Source organism: Pseudomyrmex gracilis, unplaced genomic scaffold, assembly GCF_002006095.1.
Source record: "Pseudomyrmex gracilis isolate BER0280 unplaced genomic scaffold, ASM200609v1 scaffold_53, whole genome shotgun sequence".
NCBI classification, from domain to species: Eukaryota; Metazoa; Arthropoda; class Insecta; order Hymenoptera; family Formicidae; genus Pseudomyrmex; species Pseudomyrmex gracilis.
The window spans coordinates 96778-113362 of NW_018020637.1; the positions used below are offsets into that span (position 1 = coordinate 96778).

The 16585-nt window shown below is 39.2% G+C and overlaps 2 protein-coding genes across 7 annotated transcripts; both read right to left on the minus strand.

The window, feature by feature from the left end:
* Positions 1–106: 106 nt before the first annotated feature.
* Positions 107–2349, minus strand: LOC109853682. The gene is made up of 3 exons (XM_020426019.1): positions 1939–2349; positions 1426–1758; positions 107–1220 (listed from the first exon to the last, which is right to left on the minus strand). The coding sequence occupies exons 1-3, from the start codon at positions 2227–2229 to the stop codon at positions 687–689; spliced, it is 1158 nt and encodes a 385-aa protein (XP_020281608.1). The 5' UTR covers positions 2230–2349; the 3' UTR covers positions 107–686.
* A 1433-nt stretch (positions 2350–3782) lies between these two features.
* Positions 3783–16569, minus strand: LOC109853685 (glycerol-3-phosphate acyltransferase 1, mitochondrial). Of its 6 annotated transcripts, none has more exons than XM_020426022.1 (14): positions 14021–14288; positions 11704–11997; positions 7796–7920; positions 7426–7607; positions 7125–7280; positions 6648–7042; positions 6066–6489; positions 5805–5979; positions 5494–5681; positions 5212–5407; positions 4916–5145; positions 4697–4807; positions 4292–4484; positions 3783–4043 (listed from the first exon to the last, which is right to left on the minus strand). In XM_020426022.1, exons 2-14 carry the CDS (start codon positions 11763–11765, stop codon positions 3859–3861), a joined length of 2622 nt encoding a protein of 873 aa, XP_020281611.1. In that variant the 5' UTR covers positions 11766–11997; positions 14021–14288; the 3' UTR covers positions 3783–3858. The 6 variants fall into 6 exon arrangements, with proteins under 6 accessions (XP_020281611.1, XP_020281614.1, XP_020281610.1 ...); XM_020426025.1 differs by having other exon boundaries at positions 14017–14288; XM_020426021.1 differs by having other exon boundaries at positions 13958–14288.
* Between the last annotated feature and the right edge of the window lie 16 nt (positions 16570–16585).

The following is a 16585-nucleotide window of genomic DNA, read 5'->3' on the forward strand; positions in this document are numbered from 1 at the left end:
TAGCGCAGACAGAGGCGGTGCAAATGCCTTCACGAGAGTGTCAAGACACCCCGCCCGCTGCTGCCTCTAACAGCTACGGCATTGCACGCGAGATATATAATCTATCTTTTTTTTTTTTTTTCATTGTGCATATACATTGACTATGTAATGTTTTTCTATTGACACCGATAGTAAAAGACTGCGATTTTCTTATAATTTCCTGTTGTTCGTCTTTATTTTTGGTACAATATATAATTGCGCTCTACCTTCTCGATTCAAATATTCGTATAACTTTCTTCATACACACGCAATATTAGAAATTAAAACTCTACGACGAAAAGATTTGTTACAATCACTCAAGCAGCAGATACGCACGGTATGCGGTGTGAACAAATTATATATATATATATATATATATAAATACCAAAACTGTAAATTAAGAATTATAACACAACGGAATGATATTTATTATACATCGAGAAAAGTTCTTCGCGACGAGACTAGCATTATCGATACTGCTTCTCCGATTTCACGCGAGAACACGCGCTACACTCTCGAATTTGTAAATTCTCTCGAGTGAGTATTTTGTGAACATAATAAACGGGGGATGTTACATTACGATATTACCTGTGTGATAATGAATTTTGTATGAATATGACTCTCCTACAGTTACATTATACAAGTCTATTGTTATTATTATTAATTGTTTATTCCGCTGTAGAGATCGTGATGGTCTTTCCCTTGGGATCGTCAAATCTGTCCATCGTGTTGATATCCATGATCATGACGAGCGCCCATATCAGAATGGAAATCAATAAAACATTGACAAATATTCCCGTCCAGATCGGTATGCTGGTGAAACCGACGCAGTCGTAAGCGTCGTTGAACACCGCGTCCTTGTGATCGACCTGCACCTGCATTTCCGTGATGTTCAGAAACGCATCCCTGTTCTTAATGAATACGGTTTCCAGAGAACAGTGATAAGAGAAATTGTACGGGAAATAAATTTCTCTCTTGGCGAATAATTCGGTGACCGCGTTGTTTTCTTCGCTGTTGACCTTTTCGAGCGTGTAGTAACCCGCATTTTTGACCGGGAAAAAGAACTCGAGCACCAATTCGCCGATCTCCTCGATGCCGGCAAACTTAATGTTCAAAATCAACGTGCGATTCTGATCCGTACGAGTTGAAGTATTGGTCACGTTGGATTGCAAAAGTTCCACATGGTTCTTCATCTTTTCGGACTAAAAAATAAGATTGTTGTTTACTCTTACGTCATAAAATTTAATTATTTTATTTTTCTTATATAATTATATAATTTTTGACTTTTTTTTTTCATTTATTGTCGTTGAAGTTTAAGTCACACTTTACTGATTGATACGTAGAACTCTAAAATTGTTTCTTCTGAATTATGCTTTGACATTTCTCACGCAATGATGAGTTTCTTACCTTGAACAGAAGCGGCTGAGCTGAATAGAAAATAATTCTGTCGGTTTGTATCTTGAATTCGTTTGTATCTTTATCTTTTTTATTATCGTCTGAAGCATCGGCATCCGCAGTATCTCTTTTTATGCGTTCGCTGTAACGACATTGCTTTCCTGTGAGGGCTACACATCTGCTTGAATCGGTGTCCTTGAGAATCATGTTCAACTCGTGATTGTCGTTTACATCCTCTATCGTCTTCACCTGTCCTGTACTGAAGATTTTTTGGAAAACCACATCAGGCATAACAACACGCGGGAAATAGTGTACTTTGGAGCCATTGGTGACCAGGGACAACACCTGTAAACATTCACACGGCAATGAAGTATTTCGTTATCTCTCAATATATATATATATATATAGAAACACAAACACTATCTTTTAGATATTGTGTTCTCTCGTACTCGTGTAAGAGATCAATCTTTAATACCTTTGGGGCGGACGTGCAATCATTCTCTACGAGAATGACATCGGACTAACCTTGTTGTTCTTCAAATCCTCGACGCACAACTCGTCGGCGACGATGACCGCCGAGTCCGTCACGCTCAACTGCGACAGACTCTCTTCGAAATCCTCCGACGACAATTTTACCAGCGGATTCAAGCGTATCGTTTTGAGCTGCGAGTCGTAATCGGAGTACGAGTCGTTGTGCGGGCACCAGATCACGGCGGGCGTGCCGCCAGCGCGAGAAAACGCGAATTGACAGACGACGATTAGAAGAACGAGGAGCGTCGCGTGGACCAGACTCGGTTTTCTCGCGCTATCCGTCATCGTGGGAAGCCGAAATGGGGGCGAGAATCCGAGGAGGAACACCAAACTGCACAACAAGCCACACCGAGAGCAGAAGCTTCGAAGCACCTGACTATCACCTCGTGATCATATGACGTGTGTCACGTGGCCGACGAGCTTCCGGACTTCGAAGAAGCGCTTCCGTCTCGCATACGCGGAGGTTTGAAAATTGTGCGCGTCTCTTATATAAAATCTTATATCTTCTTCAAAAGTAAACAAATTATAGAATATTGTGCGCGCAAATGTGACGTTAAAATCAAATAAAAAAGAAAGAGAAGACAGGAACGAGATCTGTCATGTATGTAGAAATTTACAAATTATTATTTAACATTGAGTTTCTAACTAGAAGAAAAATATCAGAGTGTGACCAAACATTTAGACGAAAGATGTTATTGCCGATGTTTCTATACGACTACAGATACTTTTTTGATTCTACAATTACACATGATTTATCGATCGCATTGGTGGAGATAAAAGATTTATAAAAAAAAAAAAAACTAATTGTTTTCAACTGCAAAAATATTTTTATTCAATGTGTGAACATTATGTGTGTACATTAATTAATAACATCGTCTCACAGAAATTTACTACTGATGTGGTCAAAATAATAAAAAAAAAAAAACACTTTTCAGCGATTTGAATACTTAAAAAACTAAGTTATTACTTTGATCATTCCGGTAATAAATTTCTGTAAGGACTTATTATAGCATATAATAATACGGTATTGTATTATTTTACAGTATTTTCACATGGATGATCGTCTTTTTATGTTTCCTAAATAATAACCGTGTTCGGCAGAATGTTGATGACTGTTTTTCGACCGTTTGAACGGAGATAAAAAAAATGTTGAAAGTCTATCTCGCGCGAAAGAATAAAGTACCCTTGAACGGAAAATCACAAACACGACGATCGCGTTCAAGCTGATCGCGATCCGTTGTTACAACCAGTGTTTTTAAAACTATAGTTTATGATACACCAACCAGTATATTGCAGATCTACAAGTTAAGCTCGCATCTGTACAGTTTTTCATTAAATAAAACTTTTTAAGTATTTTTCATTATCAATGCGAATCACACATATTTTTTTAGGAACATTTCAAAAATGATATGTATTATATACTATGTAAATAACGATATTACAATATGTAACGATCGGTCACGAAAATATCCGGACACTCGCACAAATTTGAATCGTTATTCTTGCGTTTCTTTTCTGGTGATTAATAATAATTGTGTACAAATTAGCATTTGTTTCTATCAGAGAAAAAAATTTTAATATCATGTAATATACAGATTTTTTTTGTTTGCGTATATTTGGCGAAAACAATTAATAAAAATGTCAAAACTATGCTGATGTCTAAATATCTTCGTGATCGACTGCGCGTAGTTTCCTTCTATCTTCTCAGATTAAACAATTATTATGTACATCTTACACGTATCTGACACGCACATCTCGAACTGACGGTATTCACCGGGAATGTTTGTTAAATCCGTCGGATATACGTCAAAAACGTGCGTACCTTATAAAANGTACCTTATAAAAGATGTAAAAAAAAAAAAAAAAAAAAAATATTTATAATTGATCGGAGATTGTTGTCGGAAGTAGAAAGTATCACGCTTGAATTCGAGATTTAAAAATTGCTATGGTATCGTAAACATTTTTCGCCGCCGCGTCCGTGTCGTATTCCTTTTTCAAGCTGAACATCTTGGTTCTTTCGTGCATGAGGATCTCCAGAACGTTCCATTTTTCGAAAAGTTTGAGAGAGTTCTTGATCGGATCGACACACAAACTTTCTCCTGTTTTCAAAACAGTAAAAGAGAAAATTGTATTGGTGTGTCATAATACATTTATTGTGATTAGTAAAAGAATGAAGACGGAAAAGAGTAGGAGAAAAGAGAGAACGTAAAATTATAATTTTGTTTTACACTTTGTATAAGCACAAAAGAATTTGTATCAAAAACGTTATCAAAAATTGCGCGGTATAATTTATATTTTATACATAATCGAATCTAATTGAAAGAGTGAAGAATTTGTTGTTGCTTACCGTAATCAAGATCACCCTCATCCAAACTGGTTTTGATATTACTTAATACTTCTCTGACCAACTCTTGCTCGCTGATTGTTCGTCCAACCAGTCTCATCAAACTAGAAGCGCTATACACGTATGTGTTGATTAACGGTTGTAAACTCACCCACAGGAATCTTAAACGATCGCGATGAGATTGTTCCGTGCTCACCTAAAAACAATTTGGAGAAAAGACACAAATTACAAGATTTTATTTTCAACTGGCGTAACAATGTTACGCTTTGAAATCGTGAATATACGAAGTGACAATTGTTTTACTCGATATATCTTAATATATTGGGGTAGAATTTTACATGGTTACATTATTTACACACATGTTTATCTCGATAATAATATTTATATTAAAAAAAAAAAGAAATTTACTTTGTATTCAACTTTTCGGACTTCTTGATCTTTCGAATATTCCTCGTCCGAGCTGTCGTCAAAATTCTTCGCGTATCTTTTGCTCCAGAGTTCATCATCGAGATAAAGTTGCTGCAAAGATAAAATAATTGTTTCACATCTTATTGCGCGATTAACGCGCAAATACGCGCGTTGAATAAACACACCGCCCTCCTTACTAATCTCAAAAAACATTCATACCTGTATCTGCGTTAAAACACCCGTATGTGTCAGGTTCTGTATTGTTTCTTGTATCACATCGTTCAGCATTTGGCAGGGTCTGCAGAAAATAAACTCGTACTTCAGAATATCACACAATTTGAGTGCTCGTTCGATCAATTTTTGTTGATTCACTATTTTACTGTAATCGCAACACGGATACGTGTTCTCGTCGTTATTGTCGGACTGCAATTCAGCACACAAAGCGGTTACTGAAATTAACAACAGATTGCGTTACACATAATCGAACAATTCGCCAATTACATTACGTGTCTTACCTACTACGCTGTCCATAACATAGTGCATTAGCAAGGTGTTGCTATAGTAAGACAATTCGATCACATTCGGCAGATTCGACACTGCTTTGACCGTGACGGCATCTGTCGACTTGTAAAACTGATCGCTGTCGACAGTCTTGTTCTCGTCACCTTCGCGTCGCTGATACGTCACCAAGTTCGAACCCAAGATATCCAACTGCAAATCAGATCACAATCATCTTTACCAAACCTCATCTTTCCCACGACACAACAACTCGTTTCTCTCGCTCGTTGTCTACTAACCGCGTGCTTAACGATATCAATGTTTTCTCCGCAAAACGCTACATCCTTGTCGTTAAATTCCATCTCGCGGCGTATCGACTCGAATTGTCCGACTAGAGTGTCCAATGTACAACCAACATTTCTATAGTTATTTAATAATATAAATGCGACTATATTAGTTGACATGATGGGCGTAGACTTGGAGGAATCTGAAACCGATTAGACAGAACTGGATTATAATAGGGAATTAAAATATATAATTGACAATAAAAAAAAATTTCAGAGAATACGCGCGAGTAATAATTATTATTTCGACTATTGTCTTTGCTCACCGTAAACAACATGTCGTGCGATGCTCTCTACCAATTGACGATGTTCCTCCACAACAACGTCCGTGCCGTAAAGAGATGAATTCGACATACTGTATTTCAACGATCGTTCCGACGGCGATTTTACAATCGATTTTTCCAATTTACTCTGCTGAGCTTGAACGGCCTTTATCATTTCCTGTCGAGAACAAATCACTCGCGTTACGTAAGCTCTTGACGACGTGTGGAAAAAAGTTTTGCAAGAAATTTAATTTATATTCGTACCCTGAGAGAAAACGGTTGACAGAAATCGATCTTGACGATACCATAGTTGCCCCTTAAAGTCGACCACATAGCTTTGATCGTCGACGCGAACGTTTCCATCTTCTTCGGCTGACCCAGTTGTTCTCTGACGAAATTCCCGTCCACCAGTCGATCGTAATTGATGGCTATAGGAACCAGCAGCGCGTCCTCAATGGTACCGTCCATGTAAGCGTCGACGATTACGCTCAGAATACCGCTCTTCGGCATACAGGGTTTTCCGGTTCTCGATCGACCTCCCTCGACGAAGAATTCCAAATTATGACCGACACGAAGACTCTCCATGATGTATGTTTGAAGAATCGCGCGATAAAGAAAGTCCTTGCGTCCCGCTACCGGGTCGATACGACGCTTGATGTAAAAAGCGCCCAGACCTTTCAGAAGTCGTCTGTCAATCGCACATTGAGGGAATTGCAGACATTAGCACGTTAATTGTTTTATCGTTAAATTACATTAGTGAAAAAAAAAACTCAAAATATGTGTGAAATAATTGTCTGGAAGAAGCAAAATGTACAACAACGATGTGCGTTGAGGTCTCCGACTCACCCGAAAAATGGAATATTTAAATTGTCTCCCGCCGCGATTAACGGATTTCTCAAGCTGTGCACAACCATGAGAAAACTGAGCATTATGTAATCCAAGTGGCTGCGATGAAGAGGCAGCAGCACGAGCGGCAGACCGGTCTCGTTCGCCTTCTTCAGGAGCTCAATCTGGGAAGGCAACACGGTGGCGGACCGTATGAAACAAGGCAGCAGTTTGTACATCAACCACGCGACTATCTTCAGCAGAGTGTTGCTGCATCTGCTTTCCATTCGCATCAATATACTTCTGGCTCTGGCTCTCGCCTTCTTGAACGCTTTCTCCTCGTTGCAACCCTCATTGTCGACCGTTTCCTTCGCGGTCAGAGCGATGGGCTCGCTCAACTTCTCGTCATTCAGAACCTACGGATAACCCCAATCAAGAATTCAATAACCAAGTTTTTAGTTCGCAACGAACACAATTATAGAAGAAATCGAGTCTCACCATTTGCGTTACCATGGGATACGTGAATTTCTCGGTGGTGTTGAGATAAGAAATACAACTGAATATTTTGGAGAACAACGTGGAACCCGATTTCACCAGTAGCACGTTCACACCGTACGGTTGCTGTTGTTTGACTATAGTGTTTACCAGAGAATCCTGTAGAAAATCCCAAGAGAAATCGTTAACAAAATACGAAAATTGCACAGGGATCATCTAACGACAATTCTATTCTCTATCTAAACGACAGAGAACTTTCCACACGTGCCGCAACGAATTCCGCATCGCGGAAACGAGAACTTACTCTGGAAGCGGGTGTGCAGGTGTTGCAGCAGTATTGAAGAAACGATGATTTCTGTTTGATCATAGGCATCAGCGGCTCGGTCTCTTTGATTTTAAAAAGCGAACGCTCGCGCAACTTGCGCGACTGTTCTCTGTCCTGAATTTTCCTTCGCTGGAACAATTGATGACCACCTCGTCGGAAACCTGCAATTACCGATTACAGTCTTTTAACCAGTCGTTTTCCATTCCTCGCAGAACGATCGCGGTGTGTTTCATTACGAAAGCTCTTGCGCGCGATAACAGAGTTGTTCGGCTAGGAATTGTATGCTATTTCCTTCGCTTCGAAAACACAACTCAAGGAAACTCAAGAAAAAGAAAATCGCCAACGTTACCGTCCAACGAATATCGGGTGGCCGTAGGTTCCGCATTTCGCGTCATGTCCGTCCTCGTTTCCGAGTCCCATTTGGCGTACAGCTCTTGAAGACGCGTCGACAGAACGTCCACCATATTATTGGGTCTGCAACGGAAAGAAAAAATTTATAACAAAATAAAAAAACTTACGCGTGTGTATTTTATTCCAACGGGAACGCAATTGTGCGCCGATTAGAGCGAAGAATTAATTACAGACGTATTTTATCGGAGATTCCTAATTTCTTTCTCGATGTGCGTCGCACGAAAGTGAATCTATCACATTAATCAATTGATTCGCAATGTCGCGATACATCATCGTCGGTCCGATGCGTTCCGGTGCGTTCTGGAAAATCGAGAAAGCGAAACATCCACCGCGGGACAAGCACGCAATTACGACAATAATTGCGAAATTATCATGCGACACGTTTAAACGCTATTTCAATCTTCGCTGAAGACAAAGTAACGAACGCACGGAGCTAAAGAAGCGGAAAAAGAAATATTTACATGATGTATGTATTTTTTTTTTTTTTTATTTCATATTACATTATTACTTTATTATTTTATATTATTACTTCGTGCATATACTGCGATACGTCCGCCGACGACATGTATATTTGTCTTTTCTCTTTTGTATCAACATTGATTGTTTTCGTTTTGTAATTCTTATAATTTAGAAGAAAATATATCTCGCGATTAAAAAAAACGAATCGATGCAATCGATACGTCGATCGTTTATTCAAAAAAAAACGAGAAAAAAACCGCCGCATAAGTTTTACTCGTGTTATAAAAATATTCCGCGACGGAAGTTTGATAGTACGATTAAACGTGATAGTGGCAAAAATTTAATTACAATTGAACGAGTGAACTTTAGAATTAGTCGCCGCGATGTGTCATTTATAATTCTAATTTGATTTCTCGATACTACTACTTGACGATTGTGAAAGAACGCAACCTCTGTGTGCAAAGTTCCCCGATAATCAAGACACTTAATTCCCGCACACATTGAAACACGGGAGCTGTTTCGAGCACGCGTGATCGCGCCCGTAATCTAATCGTTCGTTTAATTTTCTTTGTGCAAAAAAAATCTCTAATTTTGCATTAATTGCGCGTGTCGAGCAGAAAAGTTAAACATCAGAAGAACTCTCGAATCAGATCGAAATTGATGTTTTCGAAAATTGCAAAACTGCGCGTCATGCGGATTTCTTCGATCGATCATAATCCTTCTGCGTGTGCGAATGAAATATCGCGTATCAATTACATAAACGGAGATTAAATGTTGCTTCATGCATAAAGGAAACGAATATTACGTTTGTTATCTTGCCCCTGCCAACCAAGTCTCAGCTGATTTGTGCGAGTTTCAGCCTCACTGTGTTTAATACACACATACACACATTCTCTCTCTTTCTCTCTCTCTCTTTGTTGTGTTAAAAATAAGAAATCGCCTTCACAGACACTATCCAGTTACGTCTGCGGTTCTCTTCTACCACAAATCAAAAAGTATCGCTAACTCTCTTTGTTTTTCTTTTCTTTTTTTTACGCAGATGCCAATATCACGTAGAAGGTCCCGTTAAAAAGATATAAATGACGAGTGTAAACCGTTAAAGCGTTATGGAAAGTGTACGTATTAGGACCTGCAGTAGCGTGGATTCACAACATTCAGTGTTCTCATTAAAGTTAAAATATCAAAACAACTAACACAACAGAAATTGTTAATGGTGCCCGCGCTTGTAAACGTACAATCAAATATTTGCGAATTAAATGATTTTTTGAATCTCGATTTGAAAGGCTGTTCGAGGAAATGAAAGAATCATCAGACGGAATTAGCAAACTGGAAGAGTTCCCACGAAGAAGATAAATTGTTGTTACTTCTGTGAGAATTCGCGAATGTGTATGAACGGAACAACGAAACACAAATGGCAAGAGATGCATACGATCAACGGATGACCGATAACATGTGTGCCGATGATACATCCGATATTTTTGTTGAGCATTTTTACTATCTCTAAAAACAAGCGCGAACAAAGATAAGTAGTTGAACTCGATTAATAATAATTTCAAAGTCCATTGCGATAATCACGCGCGAGTCTAGAGGCGTTCGGTCGGAGAAAAGGGAGAATACGGAGAGAGATTGTGAGAGAGAATGATGCTGCAAACGCATAAGACACGTGATTCGCAAAACAAACAACAAAAAAAAGAAATTGTCACTGCGGACTCTGAAATGAAACCATTAGCTGAACAACCGGGAATGAAAAAAAAAAAAAACAAAACGCCAGAAGACAAAGAATATTTTTCTGCAATCTCGCCAATCACGTTTCAGCAAAATGATCGGGTATAAAAGTTCAATTTTTATCTCGCCGGTTTTATTTTTTTAACATGTCGTAATCACGATCTTCAATAACGATAAAAAAAAAAAAAACAAAATAGATGTAATCATTAGTGGGCGAGCTGTGTATTGTTTTATTAGAATTTTTCCGTGTTATTTCGACATCAATAATAGAACTTATTCTCATGCGGCAGGTCAGGTGTCATCAACATTGGAACTTTGTGACGAAACAAAACTATGTCATTACTATATCTTAGTTATTTGTTCTCTGAAATTGCCCGAGTCGTAATTTAAACTCTACTTTACAGTAAAAAAAAAGGAAATTTCGGACGTCAATAGCAGCGTCAAAGTAGGATCTACTTTCTCTCTTACTCCTACATAAAAAAAGAAAAATTGAGGTTCAATGTAGACGCTAAATTTCGACTCGGGTGAATCTTATAAATATGTATCGAACAATCGTAAAAAAAAACACTTGTGACAACGATCGTGGAATGTTTAACACTTTGCGAACGCGTATTTGTTTGCGAACAACAGTTCAAAGTATTTTTACCGCAAAGGATTTTGTTCGCAAAAAAAAGATTAATATAGCACCGATTACAACAGCAAAACTAATAGAATTTCAATAGTAACATAATTAAATAACACACGCTCGAATAATTGAGGAATTATTTCGACTTGTGCAAACCGAATTAATCGATTGTTCGCAGCTTCTTTTTGATCTACGTTGACAGACGGGACGATTGACATCGTTTGGAAGATTGAAAAATAAATATTTTCGTATAGAAAAAAATTCTATCTCTCTTTTGTTCAAAAGTTCTCAATCGGATCACTTCCGATCCGAAAAAAGTAAACATTTCTCTCTTAGTTGCAAACAAAACGTAGCGATGCATTACCGTGTTACGCACATTTGTCATGAGAAAATTGCCGCGTCGTCCTTCGTGTGGCATCAGTATGGGAATCACGCGCGACGAAATGCGAATCATGGACAATGAAGAGACAAGGTCGTGGCGCGAAAATCGCGTATATGTGTAATTTTAAATCTCTCTAAGCGCGCGTTCCCCGACACGCACGAACGGCGATGTCAGGTCGATGACCAGGTCGTTGCAGATACGTTTCCGTAGAAACTATCGAATTTTCATCGATAACGAACCGACAACTCGCAGTTCGAGCGTTTCGTAGCTTCCCCAATACGGACTATCATCACCGTTGTATCGCGATTTCACGTTTCTAACGACGACATAAGTCGATATTGAGTTGCAACAAGTATCCGGCAGCTTTTTCACAAGTAGATTTTTTAAACAGAATTTACTGATTTAAATTTGTTTCACGAGAAAGAGAGAGAGAGAGAGAGAGAGATGTCAGTGTAAAAGAGACATTTGTACAAAACAGAAAGTATAAACTTTCTCCATCGCTTGCGAATTCAAACAATTTTTTTTAGATCCGACGATTCTTGTCAATGTTATCGGAAACGATAGTAGCAATAGTTATGAATAATAAAAAATAAATAAACCATTGATTGAACGGACGACATCGTCATCATCATTCGCCGCGCTCATATCGTATTACCTGAGATCGAAGAAGTAGCAGAGCACCCCGCAGAAGAGGAAAAACTCGACGAGACCGTACATTTCCGTGTCTCTCCTCTTTCTCTCACGCAGTTCAATTCGCAGAATTCACCTGAAAGTTCACTCGGGAAGAACGAAACCGATCCGACGCATCACACGCTGACGATCGATGACGTTTGGGCGCAGTTCGTTTCGTCGTTTCACGATCGACTCTCGTAATCGATCAGCACATTAGCAGCTCGTCGTCACGCAGATCGCGAACACAGATCGCCATTCGATCGCGCGCCCGTGAGATCTGTACAAATTGGCACCGAGTGACACAACTCGCGAAGGAGAGAAGTCGACCGAGAGAGCATCCGTTTATTATGTGCACGCGCGAATCCGAAATCGAGAACGGCGGCGGTGGCAACAACTGCACCGGTCGCTCCGATCTCGTCAACTATCATTGACTTTCTACCGCAACACGTTAAGTAACCACCCGACGAGAACAACTCCACCGCCACCGTTCGCTGCCGAGGACGGTTCACTGACTCGCTTTACTCGAGACCGCGATGATGATAGTGGTGCGCCGCTCCGCACGCGGTGTGTGTGCGTGTGCACGCGTGCATCCAAATACGCTCTCAAGGTACGCCACCAAAGAGCGGAGGGTGCCGGTGGTGGTGACCTTCTGAATCACGCGAATCGAGGGGCCGCGAAACTTGCTCCGCGCGGACGAGAATTCAATCGCGGTGAATCCGCCAGACAAGATTCTCGAGATTCGCGACTCGAGACTCGATCGTACTTCGTTTACGCGCTCGCCTCTATTGTTCAATGGTCATCATTGACTGTTCCGAACGTTCTTTGCTACATGTCTTCTGTTTGAGCGCAGTTTCTCCTCAAAGTCTTTCCTCGCCGATACTCTTTTTTTTCGTTTTTTTTTTTGTTTTTGTTTTCAAGACTAATTTGAGAACAAAGATCGGATCGCGTTATCAGAATCTCGAGTACGCTCGAGAAATGTCATCGATCAAAATAATAATTTCGATTTCTTTTCGATATCATTATCGCAATTTAAGATATATTCTTTTAGCATTTTAAAACGCTAATTTGTAATTCATAACACTTCATAACACTTTCCTTGCACTTTGTTCCTTGGACGTGCGTTATCTTTTATTTTCCTGAATGTGACTCTCTGATCAATCTGTTTCTCTTTTTTTTTTTAACAATAAAAAGTTATTCTAATTTGTAGAGAAATAAAGAATACTGCAAACTGCGATTTAATGATAACTTCCGTGGCTATGGTGATTTCATTACGTCAGAAGAAGAAAATACGCAAAAAGACATTTTTTCTGTTTCTAGTATAAATATATAAGAGAATATTGTTGTAAACACACGTGAAAATTAAATAAAGAATGAAGATAAAAAAACACATACATAAATCGAGCGTAGCCTCAAGCACGTACGCGGAAATTGTGAAATATGACTAATAATGATGTTTATTACGTGTACATATGAATTGAGTTTGGAAAATAAAATAATCAACAAAAAAGCAGTCGCGTACTTATACATAGAATATCCCGAAACTCGAAAAATCTTTCGATAACAGATCTCTTCAGCATTCACACAAGGAAAACAATTTTTGCTGGAATAATCAGAAAATTAGTTGCTGTATGACCAGCAAGAAAATTTCGCAAAACCTATTAAATTTGTCGCTTTGTCAACGTAACAATTTGTTAGTGAAATAAACAATTTACTAAGCCTAGCGAATTTTTCTCGCTGATCTCGTGTGATAGCAAAACTTTGTTTTTCGTTTTTAGTCGAACGCGAGTTTACAATTTTCTGCTGAACGTTTTGTAAGAGGTGTGCACATTGCACGATCTCTTTGTTCGTTACAGTTCCGAGGTAATTGCAGAGGAGAGACGATGCGGCTAAGACTTTCTCTATTCGTCGATTTTACAGGTGGGAATGGCACGACCGGAAAAAAACACGACTTTCACACACGTGATTAATTTCGTACAGATGAATTAAATACGCGAATTAATTCGCACTGATGCGACCGCATATAATTCTTTTTAATGGGCCGCACATGATACCGTTATCGAGAAACTTTGCTGTGATTAACAAAATCGTAACAAAACAATTATCCGAACGCAATCAAATTTCTATGATTGCAACGAAAAATCGCAATTTTGCTAAGATAATCTCAATCGAGAAATATTCTCAGAAATTGCATCGATTTTCTTGCGAAATTAGCAAAACAATATCTCTCGGTGTTTAACCTTATCGCAAAACAGCGCAAATCACAAAATGCAAACGATAAGAGATTCAGAGAACTAACTAACAAAGTTACTTCGGAGACACTGAGATTACTTCGGATGGTGAACAATTGCAAATCTTTCGACACGAAGCGCTCGAATGATTCGAATTACGTCGAAACGGGTGATCGAGAATTGGAGAGAGCGGGGGTATCACTTATCCAATTAATTTTTTAACACAAAGACGATAAAACGAGCAACGGTTCAAAGTGTACATCGCTCGCGACGATATACGCTGGTTTCGACCGCGGCGCAAATCATCTCGACACGAATGCCGAAGAGGTCGAGCTGCGACTGCAGCATCCGATTGCGCGGGCGAGAGAACAATCCGACCGACGAATAAGATCGACCTCTACGTGTATACGATCTTCTGTGCAATTTTATCCTTAGCGAATTTGAATTTTGTACGAAATTCTGAGCGCGATGATGGCGCGGACTGTGGGACGGTGCTGTGCCTTGATTTTTATTATTTGTCAAACGACGTTGCAGAATCTCGCGGATAAGCGACGAACGAGACCCGTGTGCGTGAGCGCGCGACAGGTCACGTTTTATCCATTTAATTGAGATAAACATCGCGTTACTCGGACAGGACCAATCGGATCACACTCGGCATTTCCGACGGCGTTGCGACAGAAGCGTGGTTTTTAATTGCTAACTCCCGTCAGCGACGCTGCGTATTTTTTTGTATAAAAAGAACGCGCGAAGTCAATGACGAAATGCACGTGTTTGACATTTTTCCAAAAACGTTCGCTCTTCATTAATTTGATTTCAAATGAACAATTTTGAACGCGCGTTTGAGATAAGTTTTTGTCGAGAAAAATCAATTAGAACAAGACGCTCTTCTCCGAAAAAATTTTTCATACGCAGTGAACGAGAATCGTTAACGGTGCGAGATCGAGTGTCAAGTGATTATTGCCTCTTTAATTTAATTTACACGACGTGAGAGTATCGCCGACTTCGTTCGTTTAGTTTTGACGACTATTTCGTACGCAAGGACGCGCTCTTCTGAAGTATTTAGACCAGTGAAAATAATAGACGGTCTCTCTCTCTTTCTCTCTCTCTCTCTCTGTCTGATACACGGCCGCCGTGGGTTCCGTGCAGCCGCGAGTCGTAAATTAATCCCATTGAAAGCCATCAGGCGTTTTATAATGGTCCTTATTGTGTATCTCTCTTCTCTCAATTTGCGAGTCTGCATTAAAATCCTCGATGGGCAGACTCGAACGTCCAGGAAGATACACGAGCAATCTCGTTTGGAGATTCGCGCGATTGAATTATATTTATGTACACGTGTGTACAAAATACCTTTGTCCGTAATTTTCTCTCTGCAACTTTTGAAGAAGCGTGTTCATATATAAAATCGAACAAGAGTTTGCGATAATAATTGACATACAAAAAATTAACTTACACATAGCGCGCGCTTCGTGAAACTACTAGCGAGCAAATTATGCGCTAGATAAAAAGACAAATTTTCCTTTTTTTTTTTAAAAAAAGAAAATAAAAACACACGAAAATCAAACATTGATTTCACAGCGCATAAATCTCTGCTCGCATTTCTATTTGCAGACATTGGCATAGTCGCGGAGTATTTATACGTATCAGAATTTTAAATGCAGAAGTACTATATAGATTTCTGATACATGTCCATATATATATATATATATATGTATATACACCCGCGTATCTCGCCGCGCCATTTTCAAACTTACCTTCCTTCACCGAAGGGGTGGAGAGGGGGAAAACTTATTTTCGTACAATTTTTCCGCAATGAAAAATGGAAAATTTTGAGACGTGCTGAATTATCATCAAACAACAACAATTTCCACAAGTCATGACAGACAGTCAAAAAAACGTCACGGAAGCAGTTCGGGCTGTGAAGAGTGATGGTTACGAGAAAAAAACCGCAACCTAACCTCACAGTACCCGGGTTACGAGTTAAACGATGATATAACTCACTGAATATCAAATTTCGCAGCCTGATTATGTCGCAGCTTCTCCCGCTCGACGAGATCAATCTTCCGGACAATATTTCTTTCAATTTTTTTTTCACCAATCTTATTCGGCTAACGGTGTATAATTACGATCTGTTCTTTTCGTCTCTGATTTGCCTCCAAAATATTACTATATACATGTATATAATTTTTCCGACACATTTTGGCACACCGAATTCAAGATAACCACCCCAGCTCTCAGATGACAGATCGTTTTACGATTGTGTTCGTCATTTCTCTCGCAAACTTTTATAGAATATTACGAAACTTTTTATTGATGAAAATAAAATATACATTTGTTTATAACAAATGAATTTCTTCCTTACCCGCTTTATATATGTTAAATTTTCTCAACGTCGTAATTATCGAAATACGTGCATAATGAGCAGTTCGCACGCGTTTAATCTATATAACACACATGTGTGCACTGATTTCCGTCGGTTCCTCTTTTTTTTTTATCTTTTTCTCGCCAGTGTGACACGTCCGTTTCGAGTGCGAAAGGTGCAGCAGAGCGACGCAATTGTCCTCAATTTTTTCAAAATATCCGAGAGAATATCAGGATCTGGAAAAAAAATAAAAGAATTCAAATCAAAAATTCTTTCGG